The sequence below is a fragment of the Mastigoproctus giganteus genome, chromosome 14, assembly GCF_048544385.1.
Source record: "Mastigoproctus giganteus isolate SK-2022 chromosome 14, ASM4854438v1, whole genome shotgun sequence".
In the NCBI taxonomy this organism is placed as follows: domain Eukaryota; kingdom Metazoa; phylum Arthropoda; class Arachnida; order Uropygi; family Thelyphonidae; genus Mastigoproctus; species Mastigoproctus giganteus.
Genome location: NC_143588.1, coordinates 27,841,214 through 27,863,358, shown reverse-complemented (window position 1 = coordinate 27,863,358; position 22,145 = coordinate 27,841,214). Strand labels below are relative to the sequence as shown.

Genomic DNA, 22,145 nt, shown 5'->3' with positions numbered 1-22,145 from the left:
GTTGCTCTTATTTGTACTCGTTCTAGCAACTCTACATCCCTTCTAAAATGAGGCCTCCAGACCTGTACACAGTACTCTAAGTGTGGCCGGACCATTGCCTTGTATAACGGGATAATCACCTCCCTATCCTTACATATACTTACATTATTCAGACGACAATTACAATTTCAAGGGGTGATGCACTTTCTTTGAACACCAGTGTAGATGCAAAATGCTCCTTGTTTATCAGCTGCCTGAGCATGATCATCAATTGTCAACCCATGTTAAGTGGTCAAATCTGATTGATCCCTTTCCTTCTAGAGTTTACATGAGTAAAGAACTATTTGCTGTTTTTTTCCCATCCTTTGTCGATTGCTCGTAATCTGCCTTTGCCTGCCTAACCTCCTTTGTGACTTGATTACAGACAAGCTTATATCTACCATAGGCTTCTGTCACCTGATAATTTATATGCATCCAGTACGTTTTTCTTCTCTGCCACAAGCCTCATTAATTTGTCTGACATCCATTTAGGCCTGAACCTTGAACAGTATTTCTTACTTGCAATGAAAAGCTTAGTAGCATCCAAAATTAAGTCCCCTGAAGGCTTCCCGTTTAGAATTCCCATAGAATTTAAATACTGTCTCAGACCACCGTAGTCACCTTTACGAAAGCAATAGCCCTGATGGTAGTTACATCTTTAACTAATTCCCACATCAGTACCTTGTGATCACTGTCACCCACATTTATCTGCAAATTCTTAATTCATGAATAATCTCTGCTGATAATCAGATCAAGAGCATTACTCCCTCCGGTAGCGTCTCGAACATGCTGTACAAAACCGTCATCCAATAAATCTTGCTAGTGTGCGAGTGACCAACCCACAAATTCCAGTCAATACAGCCAGGCTTCGCATAATGCGAGTTCGATTAATGCATTTTTCAGTTACCACTATTTGAAAAAATTATACCACTTTACACGATGCAAATTTCCAGTTAACGCGATCTTTTTTTTTTTTTTTTTATTCAATAGTCGAAAAAGATTTGAATCACGCGTTAAGCTTACCATGCATCGGATGGGAATAAAAAACGTTTGCCTGCTGCCCGCCTCGGTGTGTTCCATCAACCATCGGAAGAAGACGCATTACTTGTTTGTCTCCCGATAATAGTCAATGCAGACTTGCATTTAAAAATTCAAATTTTTAAATGAGCCAGATGAAAATGGTACCATGAAGGAGATAACAGTAAAAGAACTAGATGAAATCTTTCGTATCACAGAAAACCTCAAACAAACGTTTTGAGGTTCGCTGCAATATTTATTTTGCCAATTCCCAGAGAAGATTGTTGTCGGCTATCAGAAATTGATTGATGAAAAGAGAAAGTCAACACCGTTCAAATATTTCTGCAACAGTTATTTCTTCATTCTGTATTTTATGTCAGAGATTCCCAAACTTTCTCAGTTCACGGTGCCCTTAGTGTCTCAGTAATTTTTTCACAGTGCACCCAGACCAAAAGAAATACCTAACAGTTCCGTTTAGTAGTTAGGTCCAAACAACTTAATAAGAAATATTGAAACTGTGAACTAGCTTGAGCTAGTAGTTCGCATGATGTCCGACAGATGTCGAGTATCACGTATCGCTGTTTCCCTCGAAAAGTTAAAATTTTCTGCGTTGCACAGTTTGGGAACTGCTGTTTCATGCAATAAATATTTAATTCCATAATTATTTTCATTATCTTTTACATTGTATAGAGTTAAAAAGTTATTTAAAAGTTATTTTTAAATTTCTTTATGGACATTCCAGAAGGTCGACCAATTATAATTTTTCCTATTGATTATTATATTCGATTAATGCGTTTCCGTTTTGCGCTCGCAGGACGAATTAATCGCGTTAATTGAGGCCGGCCTGTATCTGGAAAGTTAAAATCCCCCATTATAACACACTGATTTACTGGCCCACTCTATTTCTCTGCACTATTGCTCATTATACTCATCAGATTCATTAGGCCTATAACACACACCTACTCTCATTTTTCCTTTCCCAGTGCTTATGTCACACCAAATGACTCAACAATGCATTGTCCACCAACATGAACTGGATGCACTTCCTTAGATTTTATGTTTCTTAACTAACAGCATAACCCTTCCTCCCTTCCTGCCTTGTCTATCCTTTCTGTACAGATTTTTACTCCCAAAATTCCAACTCTTCACTGCTTATGTCTGTATGACACCACATCTCTGATATCCCAGCCTTTGATGTTTTGACTAGCTCTTCAAGCTCATCAAATTTATTAACTATGCTCCTAGCATTGGTGTATATGCAAATACACATTCACCTGTTTCTACTCTTAATTACCTAACACAGCCCATGTATTTACTTCTTCCACTATGACTCCCAGCAGTCCTGGAAATCTCCATTGCCTTGCTTTCCAGGCTGCTGCTCATTCTAAATAGAAGCAATGCAAGAATCATCAGTTTTTCTTCTGCCTGCGGCCACTGTTAACCTTTTAGTCTGTGTAAACCCACCCCAAGCTAGCAGTTTTCCAACCCACCTAACACTGCCCCAATAGCATCAGCACATATTCTTGCATCCTTTCTATTTAAGTGTACCCCACCCTGTAGAAGCAGTCTCTCCTGTCAACAAGCAGACCAGGCTGAAAAAAATTCTACCCCTTGTTATTGTACTGTAAAAATTGATGTATTTCATAGCCTTTGTTATTATAGTTGACCTTCAATGGTGCCAATCGCTTCTCGTATTCTGTCTTTCTCTATTGTGTTCACCGTTGCCAACAAATCTCAATTCTGTGCAATACTTGTTAATGTGTGGCCATTTTCATACATCCTTATTATTTTAATTTTCTGCTCCAACTCTATCTCTTTCCTCTTCTTTATAGATTTACTAGTACGCTGTTACTAGTAAATGTACCATGTAATGGTAAAAATGAAAATTTCTGTAAAGTTTCACAGAGTTAAGGCAAAAACTGACTTATCAACCCACGCGAGCTCACATTTTACTAAAACACATTTCTGGAAGTCACTGCCATAAAACAATAAAAACAATTTGCACTTTCCAGTTTATTGGGCTTTTCTGTTACTGCAATTCATTATGAATGGGCAGTAAACTCGATCTTATTGCATTTGAATTAATACCGATAGCTGGAATTATGTGGGTTTTTACGATATTATAGTGAAATGTGTTGTCCCCTTCACTGAAATCTTCAGTCATATAAAAAAATATAAATAACGTACAGTAAGTCCGAAGCTATGTAAGTCATAGGCTTACTGTATCCAAAAATGTTCAGCAACCTACATAAAAAGTATGCCGATAGATAAAAAACTTACCAGCACTACTTGCGTGTCCAATATGAAGCTTTCCTTTATTTTTTTACAATGTCGATTTTAAATCTAATAGCTTCCCTCTATTTTAAACCTAATAGCTTCTCTTTATTTTTTTCAATTTTGTGTATGGTTTGGTCACCAACATTATTATTAGCCATATGGTGCAAGGAAGCCTGAGGCTTATGCTACACCAGCCAAAAAAAATTCCCGAGTTATCCCGAGAGAGAAAAATCACCAAGAAATCGAGGAATGATGATATCCAGCACAGGACCCTGGGTTTGCCAAGCCCATACTCACCAGATTAACGTATGCACCGTTTTAAAACTTTTGAATAATTTAAAATTTTTTGTTTAATTGAAAGCACAACTTTTGCATTTGCCCATCATTTTCGTGATTACTAATAAAAAAAAGTTACTATAAAAAAAAAAAAAAAAAAATTCTGACATCCCCAACATAACTTCTCAAATATCCGCTACCAATTCATTAAATGCTGATCTCCAGGTAATTCTCCAGTGGGGCAAAGACAACTTAGTTGATTTGGATCCTTCTAAAAATCAGTCTTGTCTTATATTGCAAAAAAGGATTCTTCTGCTTCTATGCTTATCTTTGGTGACACTCCGATTTCTATATATCTCTTTTGGGGGATTACCCTGACCTCTAATCTCACTTGGCACAAGCACATTACAAATATTGCTTCCTCCGCATCTAAAAAATTTGGTTTTCTTTTGCTCTCGGCATTACTTTTCTTCCAAACTCTGTACAAATCGCAAATATGTCCTACCACAGAATATTGTTCCCACATCTGGGGTGATGCCCCCAAAACCTCTCTCAGGCTTCTAGATTCCATTCAGAAGAGGGCAGTTAGGTTAATTAATGACTCCTCTCTAACAGTCTCTCCACTCTCTGTCTCATAGACATACTGTTTCTGCTGCATGCCTTTTCTACAGATACTCCAATGGGCACTGTTCTTGTGAATTGGCTTCTATAATTCCCGCACTCTCTTTCAAAGCAGTCCGAACATGTGCCGCCACCAGCCAACATCCATTTACTGTCCAACTTCAAACTCACAGAACCAAATTTTCATCTTCTTCGTTTATTCATTCAACTGCCGTTTTTCTGGAACAACCTGCCTTCATACATATTTCCTGAAAATTACAGTCTGCAGAAATTCAAGAGTAATGTCAACAAATATCTTCTTTCGTCTCCTCAACCTCCAACCCAAGCATGGTACTAAGTATTATTGGTCCTGATACCTCTTGTGTTTGGGATTTTTATAAAAAATAAATAACGAAACAAAATTTGTTCTTTTGCGGTGCGACAGAACACAACAATTGATGCAACACACTAAAGCAAACTAAACGTTTGCCCCCCCTTTTTTTTTTGAGCTGCAGGGGTTGCAAGATAATAGGTACACTAGTCTCCCAATGATGACTTATGATGTAATGCTGCTTCTTGTCACTTATTTATGACTTACAAAACATCTGTTTATACCTTTATATTTATTACTTGAATTTAATGATTTTTGGATGTTTTTTTTTTGTAAATTTGGAATCAAAGTGTCCCAGTTAATCCAATCCTGGTAAATCGACAGTCTGCTGTATTTCTTTTGGATTCAGCAGACAGGTCTTACCTCTGTTAAAGTGAGGCTTTACAGTGCAGGTAATGAAACCAACTATATTTAAAAAGTGAGAAATAAAGATTAATACACACAATTCTGAAAACTTTCTTCAGATCTGAATGATGCATAAGTTTATTGCTTTCACTTAATATCTTACAGGCCCACCTAAAAAAACACTATTAAATTTAGTTTATATGCATCCTTTCTCCCACATTCTTCTCTCTCAACTCCAGTAATAGAACTTGTCTATTTAAGCCAACAGTGGTCTGTTGACTTAAATAGACATCTTATATTTATTAAATATAAATTACATGAAAACACTAAATAATAACTGCCTTTTTGTTATTTACACACCATTAAATGAGAAATATACAATTTTGCTCACTTTCTAAATGAAACAAAGTGAATAATATAAATAAAATAATCATATTTGAAAAATAGAGTTCAAACTGAAATACAAATAAATGGTATATCTTAGAATCAGAGAGAGAGAGAGAGACTGACTTCTTACATATTAATTTATAATGTGGAAGACACGGTAATCACATAAAATCAGACATTTTCTTTGTATTTAAATGAGTTGCATTTATCAAGATAAGAACAGAATTCTTCAACACTAATGTAATCTTTCTTGAAACTTTGTACAGCTTCTTGCCATAGCTTCTCAAATAAATCTTCATTAATCTGTATACCAGCATTAGAAACCAGTGTAAAGACCTGGAAGATAAATTTTACGTGTTCATTAGATCCTGTATGAAGTAAAGGCCCTTATATCATGCAAATAATTTTCAAAATTAATTTATTAAATACTAAAGTTGCTGGATCCTACCATCAGATCAATAACATTTTACCAATTTCCCTTTAGTTAGACAGAAAGACAGGTTTGGTATAACTTTCTGGTTATACCAATCCTTCTGGTGGTATCAGGTTTCTTTATTAATTTTGGTCTTATTCAACGAAAAAGCAACTCGGTTATTTCAGCTTTCACCTTCAATTAAATCAGTAGATTCATTAGTATTCCTGTGGGCAAAAAATTCAAAATTGGTTATTTAAATTCATATAATTTGCAATTCATTACTTGTTTTGTATTGTTCCACAGAGGGATAGTGTTGAATTGTGCCACCAAAGGAGCATTCCAGTGGGAATGCTCCTTTGGTGGATTCTCCAGACTCATGTTGGGAACATGAACAGAAGACTAATTCTGTCTCCATATAATAACTTCTCTATTATACTTGGCTGGCACTAACTTCTGACAAACACGTGACAGTGCACAGGAGTACATTTTTGTTAGTTTTCTTACAAATTTTAAAATTTGTCCTTTTAATTTATCTTGCAGCATACTTAGAATGGTTTTTCAGCACACTAGTGTGCTGCAGCACACCATTGAGGACCACTGATATAGATATTTAATTAATTATCAAGGGTTGCAAAATTTTCACCACAGTTCACAACAGGATGTTATTTATACATTTTTTATGGCCGTGTTTGGACTCAGATGCACAACCATCTTACTTTTGACTGTGCACACTAAACGGGACCATGACCAGTCCAAAGAAATCAGTTAGCTAATATGCCTTCTTCTACACAAAGAGAATAAAATAGAGAATAGAATAATTAGGCAATAAAATCATGAATATATTAGAATAGAATATATTAGAAAAATTATATACAGTAGACTCTCGATTTTCCGGGATAGATGGCAAAAAACAAATCCCGGATAATCGATTTCCCGGTTAATCCAAAAATACAAAAGTCCCCAACATACGTAAGAGATACGTTCCAGGACTTCTTACTTCATCGAGTTTTACGTAATTCAGGAATGGCTAATAACATATTGCTACTATATTATTATTGACAAATCTGAATCCCGCGCGATACTTGTTAATGTTTGGCCATTTTCATACATCCTTATTAGTTTAATTTTCTGATCCAAATCGATGGCTTTCCTTTTGTTGATTGATTTACTAGTAGCACTGTCACTTATTCTCTTAGTCGGCACCATGATAATGGTGAAACTGAAATTTTCTGAAAAGAACTTCACAGGGTTAAGGGGGAAACACACTATTATCACCTCACGCGAACTCACATTTTACTAAAGCACATTTTTGGAGGTCAGTGCCATTAAACAATTTGCACATTCCGGGTTACTGGGCTTTTCTGTTCATGCATCTAATTATAAATGGGTAGTAAACTCGACCTTATTGCATTTGCGATAATACTGATAGCTGGAATTGTGTGGGCTTTTACGTTATTGTGTGAAATGTGTTCCCTTCACTGAAATCTTCAGTCATATAAAAAAAAAAAAAAAACACAAATTGTAAGAATCTTCTCTTCTTTCCTATTTTTTTGCTTGTTACTCCGTATCTCACTTGTGAAACTTGTGCATGCCGTGATAGTTATTGATTGCTTATTTTATTTATTTATTATTTTTGTTTGTTTTAAATTTTACAATCCTAAAAAAAAAAAAAATTGAGTGAAAAAAAATTTACATAAAACCATAGTTGCGTAAGTCAGGGACTTACTGTATCGAAAAATGTTCAGCGACCTATGTAAAAAATATGGCGATAGATAAAAAACTTACCACACACTACTCGTGCGTCCAATACGATGCTTCCCTTATTTTTTTTTGATGTCAATTTTAAGTCTAATAGCTTCCCATATTTTTTCGATTTTGTGTATGGTTTGGTCACCAACATTATAATGGTTCATTAGAGATTGAACAGATGTACTGTTTTCAAACTTTTGAATAATTTCAAGTTTTTGTTTAACTGAAAACGCAACTCTTTTGCGTTTACCCAACATTTTTGCGATTTCTAAACAAAAAAAAAAAAAAAAAAAAAATCTACTATAAAAAATTCTGACACCCCTGACATAAATAACGAAACAAAATTTGTCCTTTTGCGCTACAATGGAACAACAATCAACGCGACACAATAAATCAAACTAAACATTTGGTCTCTCTTTTTTTTTTTTTTCTTGAGCGGCAAGACAGCAGGGATTGCAAGATAATAGGTATATTTTTTTATTTTTAATTATTTTTTTTAAATTTGGGGTCTTGAAGTGTCCCGGTTAATCGAGAGTCTGCTGTATATCAATAATAATTTTCTTGTGTGGGGGGAAAACATTTGGTCTCTCTTTTTTTTTTTTTTCTTGAGCGGCAAGACAGCAGGGATTGCAAGATAATAGGTATATTTTTTTATTTTTAATTATTTTTTTTAAATTTGGGGTCTTGAAGTGTCCCGGTTAATCGAGAGTCTGCTGTATATCAATAATAATTTTCTTGTGTGGGGGGAAAGTAGGATAAAGTTTAAAACAAGAGTTAGGAAAGAACGTAAGAAAATACAGATTTGATTTTCTTACATTCATTATTAATATTTAATGAAGGCAACTCATCACCACCAAATCTTGAGTCAACTACATGCACGATAAGCTGAGTTGATCAAGCATACATTTTGAACCTCCATACCAATGTGTAATATGAGAAAAAGTTGATATTGTAGAGCATTTAAGGGCACAGAAGGTGATGTTGTACAAACTGGCACTATGACAGATGTATCTCTACTTGACAAGTAGAGGGCAACGTTGAGAAAAAGTCGCAAGTTAGGATTAAATTTGAAAATGTCTACAAAACTCCAAAATATGATAGGAGGGAGAACATGATGAGAGCCTTGTCAAAAAATTCCAAACTGGAGAGACTGTGCAAGGCTCTTGGGTAGAATTTTTCACAGCATGGTGCTATTGAGGCAGTGTTAGGTGGGTCAGAAAACTACTAGCTTGAGGAATCACAGACTAATGGATTAACAACAGCCACAGGCAGAGGTGAAAGTGATTCTTGCACTTCTATTGGAACATAAAGCAGCCTGGAAATCAAGGTATTGGGGATTTCAAGGCCTGCTGTTTTAGGGTAACTAAGAATAAAAACAGGTGCATGTGTACCAATGGTGGAAGCATAGCAAATAAATTTGATGAATTTGAAGTACTGGTTAAATCATCAAATGTGGGTACTGTAAGGGTATCAGAGATGTGGTGTCAATCAGACATAAGGGATTCAGAATTTGAATATGGGAAGTACGTGTACAGAAAGGATAGGAAAGGGGAAGGGTTATGCACTGAGTTAGGAAGCATATTAAATCTAAGGCAGTGTATCGATTAAAAATGGGTGGCCAGTGCAATTCATATCTGATTGCACAACTATCTGGGGGTAATTGTGCAGTTCACAATTACCCCCAGATAGTAAAGATTTAAAGATATAAAGTTTTATGTGCCATGTAGACAAGCTTCCAGGACAGCACACATGGTTTGTTATTTGGTTTTTTTTAGGAGCATTAGCAACTAAGGCCATATTGCTTCGGGATATGCGGTGATCATTCCCTGACCTTTCCACATCCTCCATATTTGGTGGTGATGGGCTCGAACCACGGTCTAATCAAGAAGCGTGTGCCACGCACTGCTGCTCCTTCCCACCTGGCTATGGAGGCGCCCAGCACACATGGGGTTTTGTCAATGATAAATAAATGGGATAAGGTAATTATCCCATTATATAAGGCAATGGTTAGGCCTCATTTTGAGTATTACATACTCAAAATTCTATTGGCTTCATTTTAAGAAGGCTGTGGTCCTGGAATGGCTAAAAAAGCAACAAGATTGGTGAGGGTAACAAAAGGTTGCTCTTACCAAGAAAGGCTTCAGTTCTGTAAACTGCAGTGTCTGGAGACTAGGCACCCGCAAAGTGATCTTATTGAGGTGTTTAAGCCTCTGTATGGATTGAGTAAAAATGCCATTAGTACTGTGCTTGATTCAGCATAGTTGTAATAATCATTTATATTCAAAGTCAAATTTACATTCAGAGTCAAATTGCCACACAGCTAATCTGCACCACCATTTATTTTCTTTCAGCCAGCAGGTGGTTGATTGTTGGAACAAACTTCCATCTGTTGTGGAAGTGGGTAATTAGAATAAATTCAAGGAAGAACTTACCAAACTATTTGAGAATATAGGGAAATACTTGTGAAAGCTGGTAGTGCAAATGCAGAACACCAAAGTGAGGAGACTCTGGCTAAGTAAAAAATTAACAGAATTACTTAGCCAAGGCTGTCACTTTGGGGTTGGGCATTTATAATGTCTATATTTTCTTACATTCTTCCCTAGATCTTGTTTTAAACTTTAGCACAGAAGCCTATGCGCCAACAACTACAAAAAAAAAAAAAAAAAAAAAAATATATATATATCCAATATGTTAGATTAAATAAAATAAAACATAAGCCAGTAGTATGGCAAAAACAAATTAACATAAAAATAATCCAAATTAACAATCAAACGAAAAGAAAGAATAGATATAAATAGTAGCCCATAAACCCTTGTATAATTTCGAACTTTAAATCCAATTAAAACTATACAAAATTTAGACTAATGCCAATTATTTATTAATTTAGCGGTACCCCCCAGAGGTACCAGTTCCAAAAGACGTGAAATATCACCAAAAGAGGGTTAAAGGAACTACCAACCGATAACAAAATCAAAATAAATTAAAATAAAATAGACTGACCATCATGCCCCATCTCGACAGAGGACCACGAGGCCAATGATGGTCATGGAATCGCTGCATTTCAATCGCTATACAAATCGTCGCCATGGTGAAAAGATCGAAGTACCAATTCACCCTCCCTCCTCCGATCGATCCACCAATGCAGAGGATTTGCACGGCGGTGGTTCATATGCAGCGAAAAATAAAATATAGAACAGACAGCACTCTAGAGCAGAGCCACACCACTGACATACTGTAAGCTGAATCAGCTTATATAGAAGAAAAAAGGAAAATAGATGGCAGCACAGGCGTTGCTAAATTAGCATATCGACCCATTACTGTTGAATTATATTAAATGTTGACAGAAGTTGAATTATAATAAAATAAATAATTAATAATTAAGCATTCATTGGAGGCAGCATCTTGCAATTCCTCCATATGAAGCCGAAATATATACTATCATTGAATTATATTAAATAAAGTTAAATTATAATGAAATAAATAATTAATTAAGTAATGGGTCGATATGCTAATTTAGCAATGCTTGTGCTGCCATCTATTTTCCTTTTTTCTTCTATATAAGCTGATTCAGCTTACAGTATGTCAGTGGTGTGGCTCTGCTCTAGAGTGCTGTCTGTTCTATATTTTATTTTTCGCTGCATAAGGACCACCGCCGTGCAAATCCTCTGCATTGGTGGATCGATCAGAGGAGGGTGGGTGAATTGGTACTTATTACTTTGATCTTTTCACCATGGCGACGATTTGTATAGCGATTGAAATGCAGCGATTCCATGACCATCATTGGCCTCGTGGTCCTCTGTCGAGATGGGGCATGATGGTCAGTCTATTTTATTTTAATTTATTTTGATTTTGTTATCGGTTGGTAGTTCCTTTAACCCTCTTTTGCTGATATTTCACGTCTTTTGGAACTGGTACCTCTGGGGGGTACCGCTAAATTAATAAATAATTGGCATTAGTCTAAATTTTGTATAGTTTTAATTGGATTTAAAGTTCGAAATTATACAAGGGTTTATGGGCTACTATTTATATCTATTCTTTCTTTTCGTTTGATTGTTTATTTGGGTTATTTTTATGTTAATTTTCGCTCTACAGTTTTTGCATACTACTGGCTTATGTTTTATTTTATTTAATTTAACATATTGGATGTATTTCAGCTTCATATGGAGGAATTGCATGTTGCTGCCTCTAATGAATGCTTAATTAATTAATTAATTATTTATTTATTTCATTATAATTTAACTTTATTTAATATAATTCAATGATAGTATATATATATATATATATATATATATATATATATATATCTGTAAAATGTAACATTTATCTTTGATTCTGCTTTCATAGTGGTGCAGGTAAAGGTTAGCTATGGAGCAAGAACTGCTAGAACCCATAGCTATCCCTCCTCCATTGTATGTATATTTTGTCTCCCATGAGTACGTAGTTGCCTTTTAATCTGAGTTTGATGAGGTCATTCCAATATTGTTTGTTGCATTTAATAATTTTGTGATATTTTTCGTAGTTTTGCTGTTGTACTATGGTTAGGTTGTCGTGAGAAATGCTTGTGAATAGGTTTTTAAAATTGTACATGTAAATACTTTTGATGTTATTGTTTTGGTTTTTGATATATTCCAAATATTTTTTGTTGTCGGTGATGATTCTGGAGTTCTTGATTTCATTGGTTATGTCTTTTAATTTTTTTTCCATTATCTTACTAGAGTACTTTATGTAACTATTCTTGCCTGATGTAATAAATCTTTTTCTGGTAGGTACCTTGTGAAACTTAGGTATCCAATATATGTATGGGTATTGTATCCTGTCTATTTTTATTTTGAGCTTTTTGTGCATAGCCAATATTTTCTTGCTGATGCTGTTTGGATTAGTGTTTGTATATTTGTATGTGTCACTGCGATTAAATTCCTCTTTAATAGTTTCTATGTAGAATTTTTTACAGATAATGCTGAAATTGTTGTTTGCCTTATCTGTGCTTGTGATCACAAATTTATTTTGCAATTATTTTACTTTGCGGTTGAAATTTCCAGGTTTATCTTGTTTATCATATTTTTGTGGTGCTATGTTTTCTCTGAAACCGGTTAGCATGTTTTCAGTGGTGGTGCAAATCCAGCTTTGAAAAGATTCTATTGGTTCGCTGTGTTTGTATGCAGTTCTAAATGCGAATTGTAGTAGATCTGTGTGTATTGATTTTCGTATGTTTTTCAAGCTGACTGGGGTGTTGGGTCTGAATTTAGTACCTTTTTTCATGGTCTCGTTTAGTGTGCTATCTTCAATAATGTTGAGGTTGCCTGTGATTATATGGTTGTAATATGCATTTATGTAGTCTTTATATTTACTGTCCTGGCAGAGACAGGGTTAGTCTACTTCATTCATATTGCTAATAGTGTTTTTGTAGTTGCATATTGTTAATCCTATGGGCTTGGTGTAGCTGTTTCTAACTTTAATTTGGATGTTTTTAATTGGTAGGTAATCCTTATTTTTATTGATAATGTCACTGAATTTGATATGGTTGTATGATTTGTTTAGGAATTTGATAATGCAGTATTCTAATTTGGGTTTGTGGTCATAGTCTATGCCAATTCTGAATTTAAATGTCTTCTAGTGCATTGTTGAGGTGTTTGTTCTGTGTTTAGTGCTTTTGGTAAATCTTATTTAATGCTTCTAACTTGCTTAATTTAATAGCAAATAGGGTACTGCGGATGTTTTTTATATTTATGGGTTTGGTGTCCCATTCTGTGATAAGTTTTTCAAATTCTTTGATGTTTTGTGGCTTTTTATAGTGGTTTTCGTTATGTTCTTGCAGAATTTTTTGGTATTTAATCCCGTTAATACTCCAATTTTTATTGAGCTGAAAAACGGTTTTAGGTGCATTGTCCGGGGCTATTGTATGTGAAGTTTCTGCCATTAAACCGATTGTTTAGTCCATAAGGGTATAAGGATTTATTTAGCCTCCGTAGCCGAGTGGGAAGGAGCGGGAGTGCAGTAGCACACGCTCTTTGAATTAGACTGGGGTTCAAGCCCCTGACTGCTGAATACGGTCGATCTGCCAACCTGCACTGGACCAGCGTGGCAGATTATGGTCCATTTCCCTCAGCATGAATTGTTGAGGAGGCTACCACCCTGCAGTGGGTTGATAATGGCTGCACTTTACTTTTATAGCATTATGAACACGTCTTCCATGATTGCTCTTTTGGCTTTATTTGCTATTATGTCCAGGATGGCAATGGATGTGTTGGTGAATTTATGTTTATATTCGATTTCATTGTTGAATTTATCTGTTTTGTTTGATATACCGTATTTCGTGGTGCTTTCCTCGTATTTATTAATTTGTGAGTGGTGAAGGTTCATACGAATGTGGAGCTCTGTACTAGTTTGTCCTATGTATTGTATATCGCAATCCTTACATGTGATTAGGTAAATGACATTCTTTGTGTGACAGAATGTTGGTGCGTTATCAGTGTTTGCTTGGTGTGTATTGTGCATGTATGGACAAGTTTTACATAGTCTGCTGTTACATTTATTGAATTTAAGCTGTCTTTGCTGGTGTATGTATGTACCATTTTCATTGAAGTATGGTCGATTGTGGTTTTTTGTTTCCTTGTGTGTAGGTTGATCCCTAGTGGTGTCGCAGCATTGGATGCAATATGACCGTTATTAGGGAAATACGGGATCTGTGTGGTCATTTCAAGTCCGGGGTGCAATTTATGCTGTGGTACCCATACAGCATGTTATTCTTATTTGCTTTTTTGTCCATGGTTATATTTAGCTGTGTAATTTGTAATTTTTATAAGGCCCTTTATCCATAAGTTAGCCCCGTGATATCTATAAGTAAGGAATTTTTATCTTGAAGATTTGGCTTAGCTTTTACCTTGTATATTTAATTTAGTTATATCTCAATTTTAGTTTTATCTCTACATAATAACTGTAGTCCCAGTAGCTGGTTAGCAATGCATGGGTTTGTTTGTTTGATTGGGTTTTTTTGGCGTATTAGCAACTGCGGCTATAATGCGCCAAGACTAGGTAATATTTAAATAAATTTTTTTTTTTTTTTTTTTTTAAATTCTTGGTGGCCTAATTAGTAAGGCCACCATGTCCAGATATATAATAACAAAGATATAAAATAAATCAATAAAGACGTAACAATAACATAAATTAAATACAATTTAAAAACTTTTATTCATTTAAAATAGCTAAAAACAGCAGACACGTTGTCATTGTCGGATAAAATCTGACTGAGTGTATACGGCTCAGTCAGATGGTTAAAAGCGGTAAAACGGATATTGCTAAAATCTGGACAGTCAATCAAAAGGTGTCTAATCGTTAAAATTGTGCCACAGGACACACACACATAGGAGGGTCATCAGCCCTCAGCAAAAAAGAATGAGTCAAATGACTATGTCCTATGTGGGTCCGGGCAAGAACAACTTCCTCCTTACAATTCCTGCGCAGACTAGACTGCCACGGTTCAATTACAGGCTTTATACAATATAGTTTATTGCCAGTCTGTCCATTCCATGAGTCCTGCCATTGGGAGTGTATGTTTTGGTGTATTATTTGCCTGTAGTCTGCATAGGGGACTGACAGGCAGTGGTTATTATTGGGAATTGCTGATTTGGCTGTGGCGTCAGCCAAATCATTTCCCCTAATCCCAATGTGGCTGGGAATCCAGCAGAAGCGGATATCGTGTTCACGGAGGAAGTGAATCTTCTGCTGAATACTAGGCAGAACTGGATGAGGATTATACCTCACAGATATCAAAGCCTGTAACATGCTGAGAGAATCGGAATATAAAATGAACCGTTGGTATTGGCATTCACTAATGTGATCCAAGGCTAACTCTATAGCATGCAGCTCTGCAGTAAATATACTGCATTCAGAGGGAATCTGCTCCGATGTAGTTCTGTCTGTAAAGACAGCAGCAGATCCCACATATGATTCCGACTTCGAGCCATCTGTGTAAACTGGCGCGAAGTCAGAATGTTCAGCTCGGTGTGCTGAAAAAAGCTGCAGGTAGACACATGATGGAGTGTCCGACTTGCCCCAATTTCTAAGGGACAAGTCACATGCCGGGACATGAGCATGCCAGGGTGGAAAGGGTTGCTTTGGTGTTTGGGCAACCTTGTCTACCTTGATATTAAGTTCTTTGAGTAGCTCTTGGACACGAATACCAAAAGGACGATTGGCAGTCTTACGGGTATTGTATAAATTTTCCCATCGTGGCTCAAAAACGAATGGCCACGTAGGATGGTCTGGCAGGGATTTCAGTTTTAAAGCGTACTTTAAAGACAACTGCTTACGTCGAAGCGATAACGGTGGTTCGTTTGCTTCGACGTATAAGCTCTGGACAGGAGATGTGCGATATGCTCCAGTAGCAATACGTAGGGCCTGATGATGGACGAGGTCCAGCCACTGCAGGACACTGTCTCTGGCTGAGGAATATACCTGGGACCCATAATCTAGTTGGGATCGCACAAGTGCACGGTAAAGCCGAAGAAGGGTACATCGGTCTGCTCCCCAAGATGTAGAGGAGAGCGAGCGGAGAATATTAAGCCCACGTGTGCACTTTGTGCGGAGTTGACGAATATGATCTAAAAAGGTTAGTTTTTTATCGAATATGAGTCCCAAGAATTTTGTGTTTGCTGCTACTGGAATAGCATTTTGTCCGAGCCTTAATTCAGGTTCAGGATGAAGATTACGCTTGCGACAAAAGTGTACGCAAACAGCCTTTTCCAGCGAGAACCTGAAGCCATTAGCTAGTGCCCAGGAATTCAGACTATCGATGGCTTTCTGCAGTTGTCTTTCAATAACCCTCATGTTGCATGACTGACAAAAAATGCTAAAGTCATCAACATAGAGGGCACTGTTTACAGTCGGAGGAAGTTGTTCTGTGATGGAATTTATTTTGATGGCAAAAAGCGTGACACTTAATACTGATCCTTGTGGTACTCCCTCCTCTTGGCTAAAGGAGCGAGAGAGTGAGGATCCCACACGAACTTGGAACGATCGATTGGCTAAAATGGTTTGAATAAAAAAGGGGAGATGCCCTCTAAGGCCTAGGCTATGTAAATCTTTTAAAATGCCAAATCTCCAAGTTGTGTCATACGCTTTTTCCATGTCAAAGAACACCGACACCAAGTGTTCGCGTTTTAGGAAAGAATCCCGGATGGATGCTTCCAATCTAATAAGATGGTCCAAAGTGGACCGGTTCCTTCGGAAGCCGCACTGGATGTTGGAGAGAAGGTCATTTGATTCGAGATACCATATTAAACGAGAATTAACCATTCTCTCCAGGATGGATTTTGCACAGACAGCTAGTCAGAAAAATAGGACGATAGTTGGTGGTGACTTTTGGATCCTTTCCTGGCTTAGGGAAGGCAAGAACGATTGCCTTTCGCCAGGAGTCCAGAAACTGCCCTTCAGTAAAGATTCTGTTATACAGAAGGAGCAGACAATCCATAGATTTTGGTGAAAGATGTTTAATCATTTCATAATGGATGCTATCTGGTCCAACAGCACTTGCTTTGGAAAGAGTGAGGGCTCTTTTCAGTTCCTCTATACTGAATGCCCCGTTGTAGGGATAGAGGCCCTTGGACTTAAAATTAAGTGCTTGTTTTTCCAGTTTATGTTTCAGGACCAGGAACTCTGGGGAATACGAGGATGTTGCGGAGATGTTAGAGAATGTTTCCCCAAGAGAATTGGCTATTGCAGTTGGATCTGCAATAGCGCATCCATTATAATCTAGGATTGAAGAAGGGTGGGATGTATATTTTCCCTTCATTTTCCGGATTTTATCCCAGACTACCTTAGAGTTGGCAGACTGGTTAATAGATGATGTAAAATGGATCCACGATTCTTTTCGACTCTGACGTCGGATATATCGTGCTTTGGCTCGTGCACGTTTAAAGGCTATAAGGTTGGTCGTGGTAGGATATCGGCGGAATATCCCCACGCTTTGTTTTGAGCCTTTTTTGCTGCTGTGCATTGTGAATTCCACCAAGGTTTAGGAAATGGTGGAAACTGGGTAGATGTTTTTGGAACAGCATTCGCAGCTGCTTGGACAGTATTTTCTGTGATATACTTAACTGCATCATTGATAGGCTCTTGACTGACTGTGCTAAGATCAAAATTTGCCTGATGTTGGAAGGCAGTCCAGTCAGCCTGATCAATCTTCCACCGTGGTAACCTGAAGGGAAGACATGGTCTCCCGCTGTGTAACGAGGTTATCACAGGGAAGTGATCGCTTCCGTATGGATTCTCCTCCACTTCCCAAGTGAGTGAAGGGAGTAGAGAAGAGGAGCAGATAGAGAGATCAATGGCAGAAAAAGTACGGGTAGGCATGTGGAAGAAGGTGTTTGTTCCAGTATTTAGAAGGGAAAGGTCATTGTCATTGAGCATACGCTCTATGACTCGTCCCCTTCCGTTGATGTTAGCACTACCTCACAGGGTGTTATGTCCGTTAAAATCCCCGAGAAGTAAGAAAGGGGGAGGCAGCTGCGTTAGAAGATCATCAAGGTCTGCCTGATGGCAAATAAATGGAGCACACAGTTAATAAAAATCCCACTGAAAGGCGAATTGCAACAGCCTCTATGCTGGTTGTAATTAGCAAGGGCTGCACTGGGGTCTGGTTACCCACAAGGATAGCCACTCCCCCACGTACAGAGCCATCCGCAATTCTATCCTTTCGAAACACTGCGATGTTGTGCATGGTGGGATCATCATTTGCCTTTAGATGTCTCCTGCAAGCAAAAGCAAACTGGCTCGTGCTTTTGCAGGAGGGCCTTGATGTCATCAATATTTCGCCGGAATCCATGACAATTCCATTGTAGGAATTTAGCCATTATTTTGGCTTGGTGGGTCCATCAGGCGTCTTCCGAGGTGCTGAGGGCTTACTTTTATCAGTCTTGGATTTATCTTTTTTGGGGAAGAATGGACGCTGTCCCGTGTCCATTTCCTCCTCCGCAAAGAGTTCCAAGACTGAATCTTCGGGTACCTCCTTCTGCTCGACATCCATCTTTTCTTGGGTACTAGGGGGGACTTCCCCTTTCTTATTCTTTTCTTTCATAATTACCTTTGTCACTTGTGGAGCATTAGGAGGTACCGATATAGGAGTGGCAGCTGATTGGTCCTTTTGTGCAGGTTTTTGAGAACTTAAGAGATACCGCGCGATGGGAGTGAAAGACTCCTTTGGAGGAATGGTCATGTCCGTCTGAGTTCCGACGGAACATCTCCCTGCTACCTTCTGGGCGTAGGTAGGTTTGTTGATATTCAGGGGTTTGACCGATTTCCTTGCCTCCTGGTATGATATATTTAGCTCTGCCTTCAGCCGTTGAATTTCTTTTTCTTCTTTCCACCTCTGGCATGCTCGTGAATAGGCCGGGTGTTCGCCTTCACAGTTAATACAGGAGGGTTTTGCGGCTGAACATGCTGTTGTTTCATGGTCCTTTGCACCGCATCGAGCGCATGCAAGGACTCCACGGCAGGCCATTTGAGAATGTCCATACTTCTGGCATTTAAAGCACCGTAAAGGGTTTGGAACGTATGGACGCACTGAACAGTTGATGTATCCAGCTTTAATCTCGTCAGGAGGTTTAGGAGAGTTAAAAGTCAGGATAACGCTCCTGGTTTTAACAATTTTTCCATCCCTTCGCGCAATGATTCTCTTGACGACAATGACTCCCTGTGGTTTTAATTCGGAGCAGATTTCCTCCTCGGTTACGTCGAGAAGGTCCCACTCCGAAATGACACCTCTCGATGAATTGAGTGTTCTGTGTGGTGTCACTGTTATAGGGATTCCTCCGATTGATGTTGTTCGGAGTAGATGTTCTGATTGCCTGTCATTTTTAGTTTCAATTAAAAAGTCTCCAGAACGAAGCCTTTTAACTGATTTGGGTGAACCTGCTAACCCATCTAACCCTTTTTGAATAAAAAAGGGAGACATTTTACCAATCAGTGTCTCATTGGTAGAATGCATGATTAAGAACCTTGGGACTGGCCCTGATGGTAATTCGGTTCGCTGCCTCTTTTTAGCAATAATGCTATCTGTATCTGTGTCAATGTTTTCAGATAGGGACCGGGTTGGGGCCCCTGAAGAAATAAGTTTATCAGGATTCATATAGTTTTTTAAATGGTTCAGTGCCCGGGCTCCCCACCCACCACGGAGCCCAAAGGGACGCCCACTACCCGGCATGCAATAAATGCGCTTGGGAGCGGGACGCCAGGGCTACCCAGACACTATACCCGCACCGCCGCCAGCCTGAATCCTGTCCCTCGGACCGTGAGGGTAGGGGCATGGCATTGACACGGTTGACCCTCGCAGGCGAGCCTACTAGCCGATTGATCCTAGCCGGGCCTTCCAGGACCGCCCGTCTTGTCGAAACAGGGGCCAAAGTGGTGTATTGAAGATGGGCCCCTCACCCACCAGGATCCCCCTTTCCGAATTTCCACGGGTCGCAGTGCACGGCAAACACGCCGAATTCCAGTGATGTAAGCCTGGAACCTGGGCTGTGGGCGTTGGATCCCAGTGATGCTAGTCTGGAAGTCCAGCAGCGTCACTGGGAGGTCCGCTCACCACGTACAGGTGCCCACGTCGAGGGGCAATGCATGGGTACTATCAGTGTAAATAGCATGTATAAAGTTAAACATGTTGGATATTTTCATAGTATTACTTATATTTAATGCTAATCTAGTTAGATTTTAACTTATTTCTTTTAAGAGATCATTAGTGCATCGTTAACGCCATTGTATATAGCCAACTGGATGTAATACGTGCCTGTAATTATAATTATCTAAATGTACAATTAATTGTGGAATGTTTTTGGTAAATGGTGTTATCCTATAGGTATTAGGGTGCTTACGGTTCAGATGATCAGGTTAGTCCATAAAAGCTATTATAAAATGCCCACATTTTACTTATTAATTTGCAGACATTCCTCATACATCCCCCCATACTGTGCCCCTTTTGCTAAAGAGTTGTTTTGGTCATTTCAGCGGAAAACATAACTACTAAACTAACATGACAAACTAAGTGCTATCGGCTCCTCGACAATAATAAGATTCCTAAATTCGGTAGGGTCGAATTCCCACCCTGAATATGTTTAAATTTCATCCCCACGTGGTGACAATTTCCCTTTCCCACTGTTGTCTCAACTCAAGATAAGTCGCTTTCGAAGAAGTTAAGTTCGGGAGTCCAAAAATATGATCTCCGCTCGCTATTAGAGAAACTGCTTCATGCTGTTTGTCGCTAATCGTTGCATATCATCCCCCCTTTTTCAAACACCAGATCGATAGAAGTCCAGGTGATAAGAGGCAATATAGTCAATGGAGCAGGACAGAGAGAGAGAGAGAGAGGTTTTTAGGAAGTTTTATGGACAGCACGAGATGATACGGAAAGTGAGAGTGAGATTAGCAGAGCCTGAAAGAAGATAGAAAACACGGAAATTCCTCGCCAGTTTCCACACCCCATAGGACAATTCATCCCTTTTTCAGCAAGTCATGCTGCTATCTTAAATATTGCAACACTTTGTATTGTCATCTATTATAATTCACTATATATAATATGATGTATAATCAGTTAAAGCATATCTTATAAGTGCTATCTTAAATAGTGCGACCTTTAGTATTGTCACTCAATACTAAAGGTCGCACTATTTAAGATAGCACTGATTCTCTGACAGCAAATGTAACCAGTTTGTCACATGCCAGTTCATGCTAGAGACAGGGTTCATGCTATCCACATGAAGAATACATACATTAAGAGCCCATCAATTACCATATTAAAAACAATGTTAAAATCAAACCATTTATATGTAATCGGTCTAAATTGTTATAGCTAGATGATATATTATTTGCCTGTCACTGCCATTAAAGCTTTATTGCTTATTGACCATGTCTGTACAATTTCTTTAGTATGATTCAGTATTAAACTGTTTTGTTTAAACATCTCTGCCTCAGACCTGTTCTCCATTCACACGATGATCAGAAAGTAGACGTAAGAATAAAAGAACTTGCACTGAAAAACACAACACTGGTCGGTTGCCGCGGGTTCTATTCCCTATGACGGCTGATTAGATCTCTTAGGGCTCGACACCATTGTCTACTATAAAAAGCCACTAGGCAGTCACGTGAGTATACTGGGGTTACGCTCGGGAACAAGTACACAAGGAAGGAAACCAGTCCCGCAACACAGCTAGTATCGTCCAAAGAAGCCTGCACCCGTGAAGAAGAAACTCCAGTATAACACTATCTTAATTCTGTAGGGCCTATAAACATATTAAATTTTATTTTTGTAGCTTTTAACCTAATGGTAAGGAAAATTTCACAATTGGCTGACGATTTTTCATTACCTGCAGCTAACATCTAATCAAAATTAATGATTATGTTTATAACTATTCTTATTCTAAATTACAATACAATTTTAATATTATTATGCAATTTAATTTAATACATTCCATCAGGTGGTCATCAATCCCCTACTTAACAATATTCAAATGGCCTCATCAAACTCAGTATAAAAGGCAACTACGTACTCATGGGAGACAAAATATACATACAATGCAGGGGGATAGCTATGGGTTCTAGCAGTTCTTGCTCCATAGCTAACCTTTATCTGCACCACTATGAAAGCAGAATCAAAGATAATGTTACATTTTACAGATATAT

At 38.0% G+C, this 22,145-nt stretch overlaps 1 protein-coding gene across 1 annotated transcript in view; it reads right to left on the bottom strand.

Moving 5' to 3' along the window:
* Nucleotides 1-5,482: 5,482 nt before the first annotated feature.
* Nucleotides 5,483-22,145, bottom strand: part of LOC150075032 (EF-hand domain-containing family member B-like) — a 243,532-nt gene continuing 226,869 nt past the window's right edge. Inside the window, exon 9 of the mRNA XM_090389053.1 lies at nucleotides 5,483-5,647. Within this exon, the coding sequence (XP_090245179.1) occupies nucleotides 5,483-5,647 (165 nt within the window). The remainder of the gene's footprint in view (nucleotides 5,648-22,145) is intronic.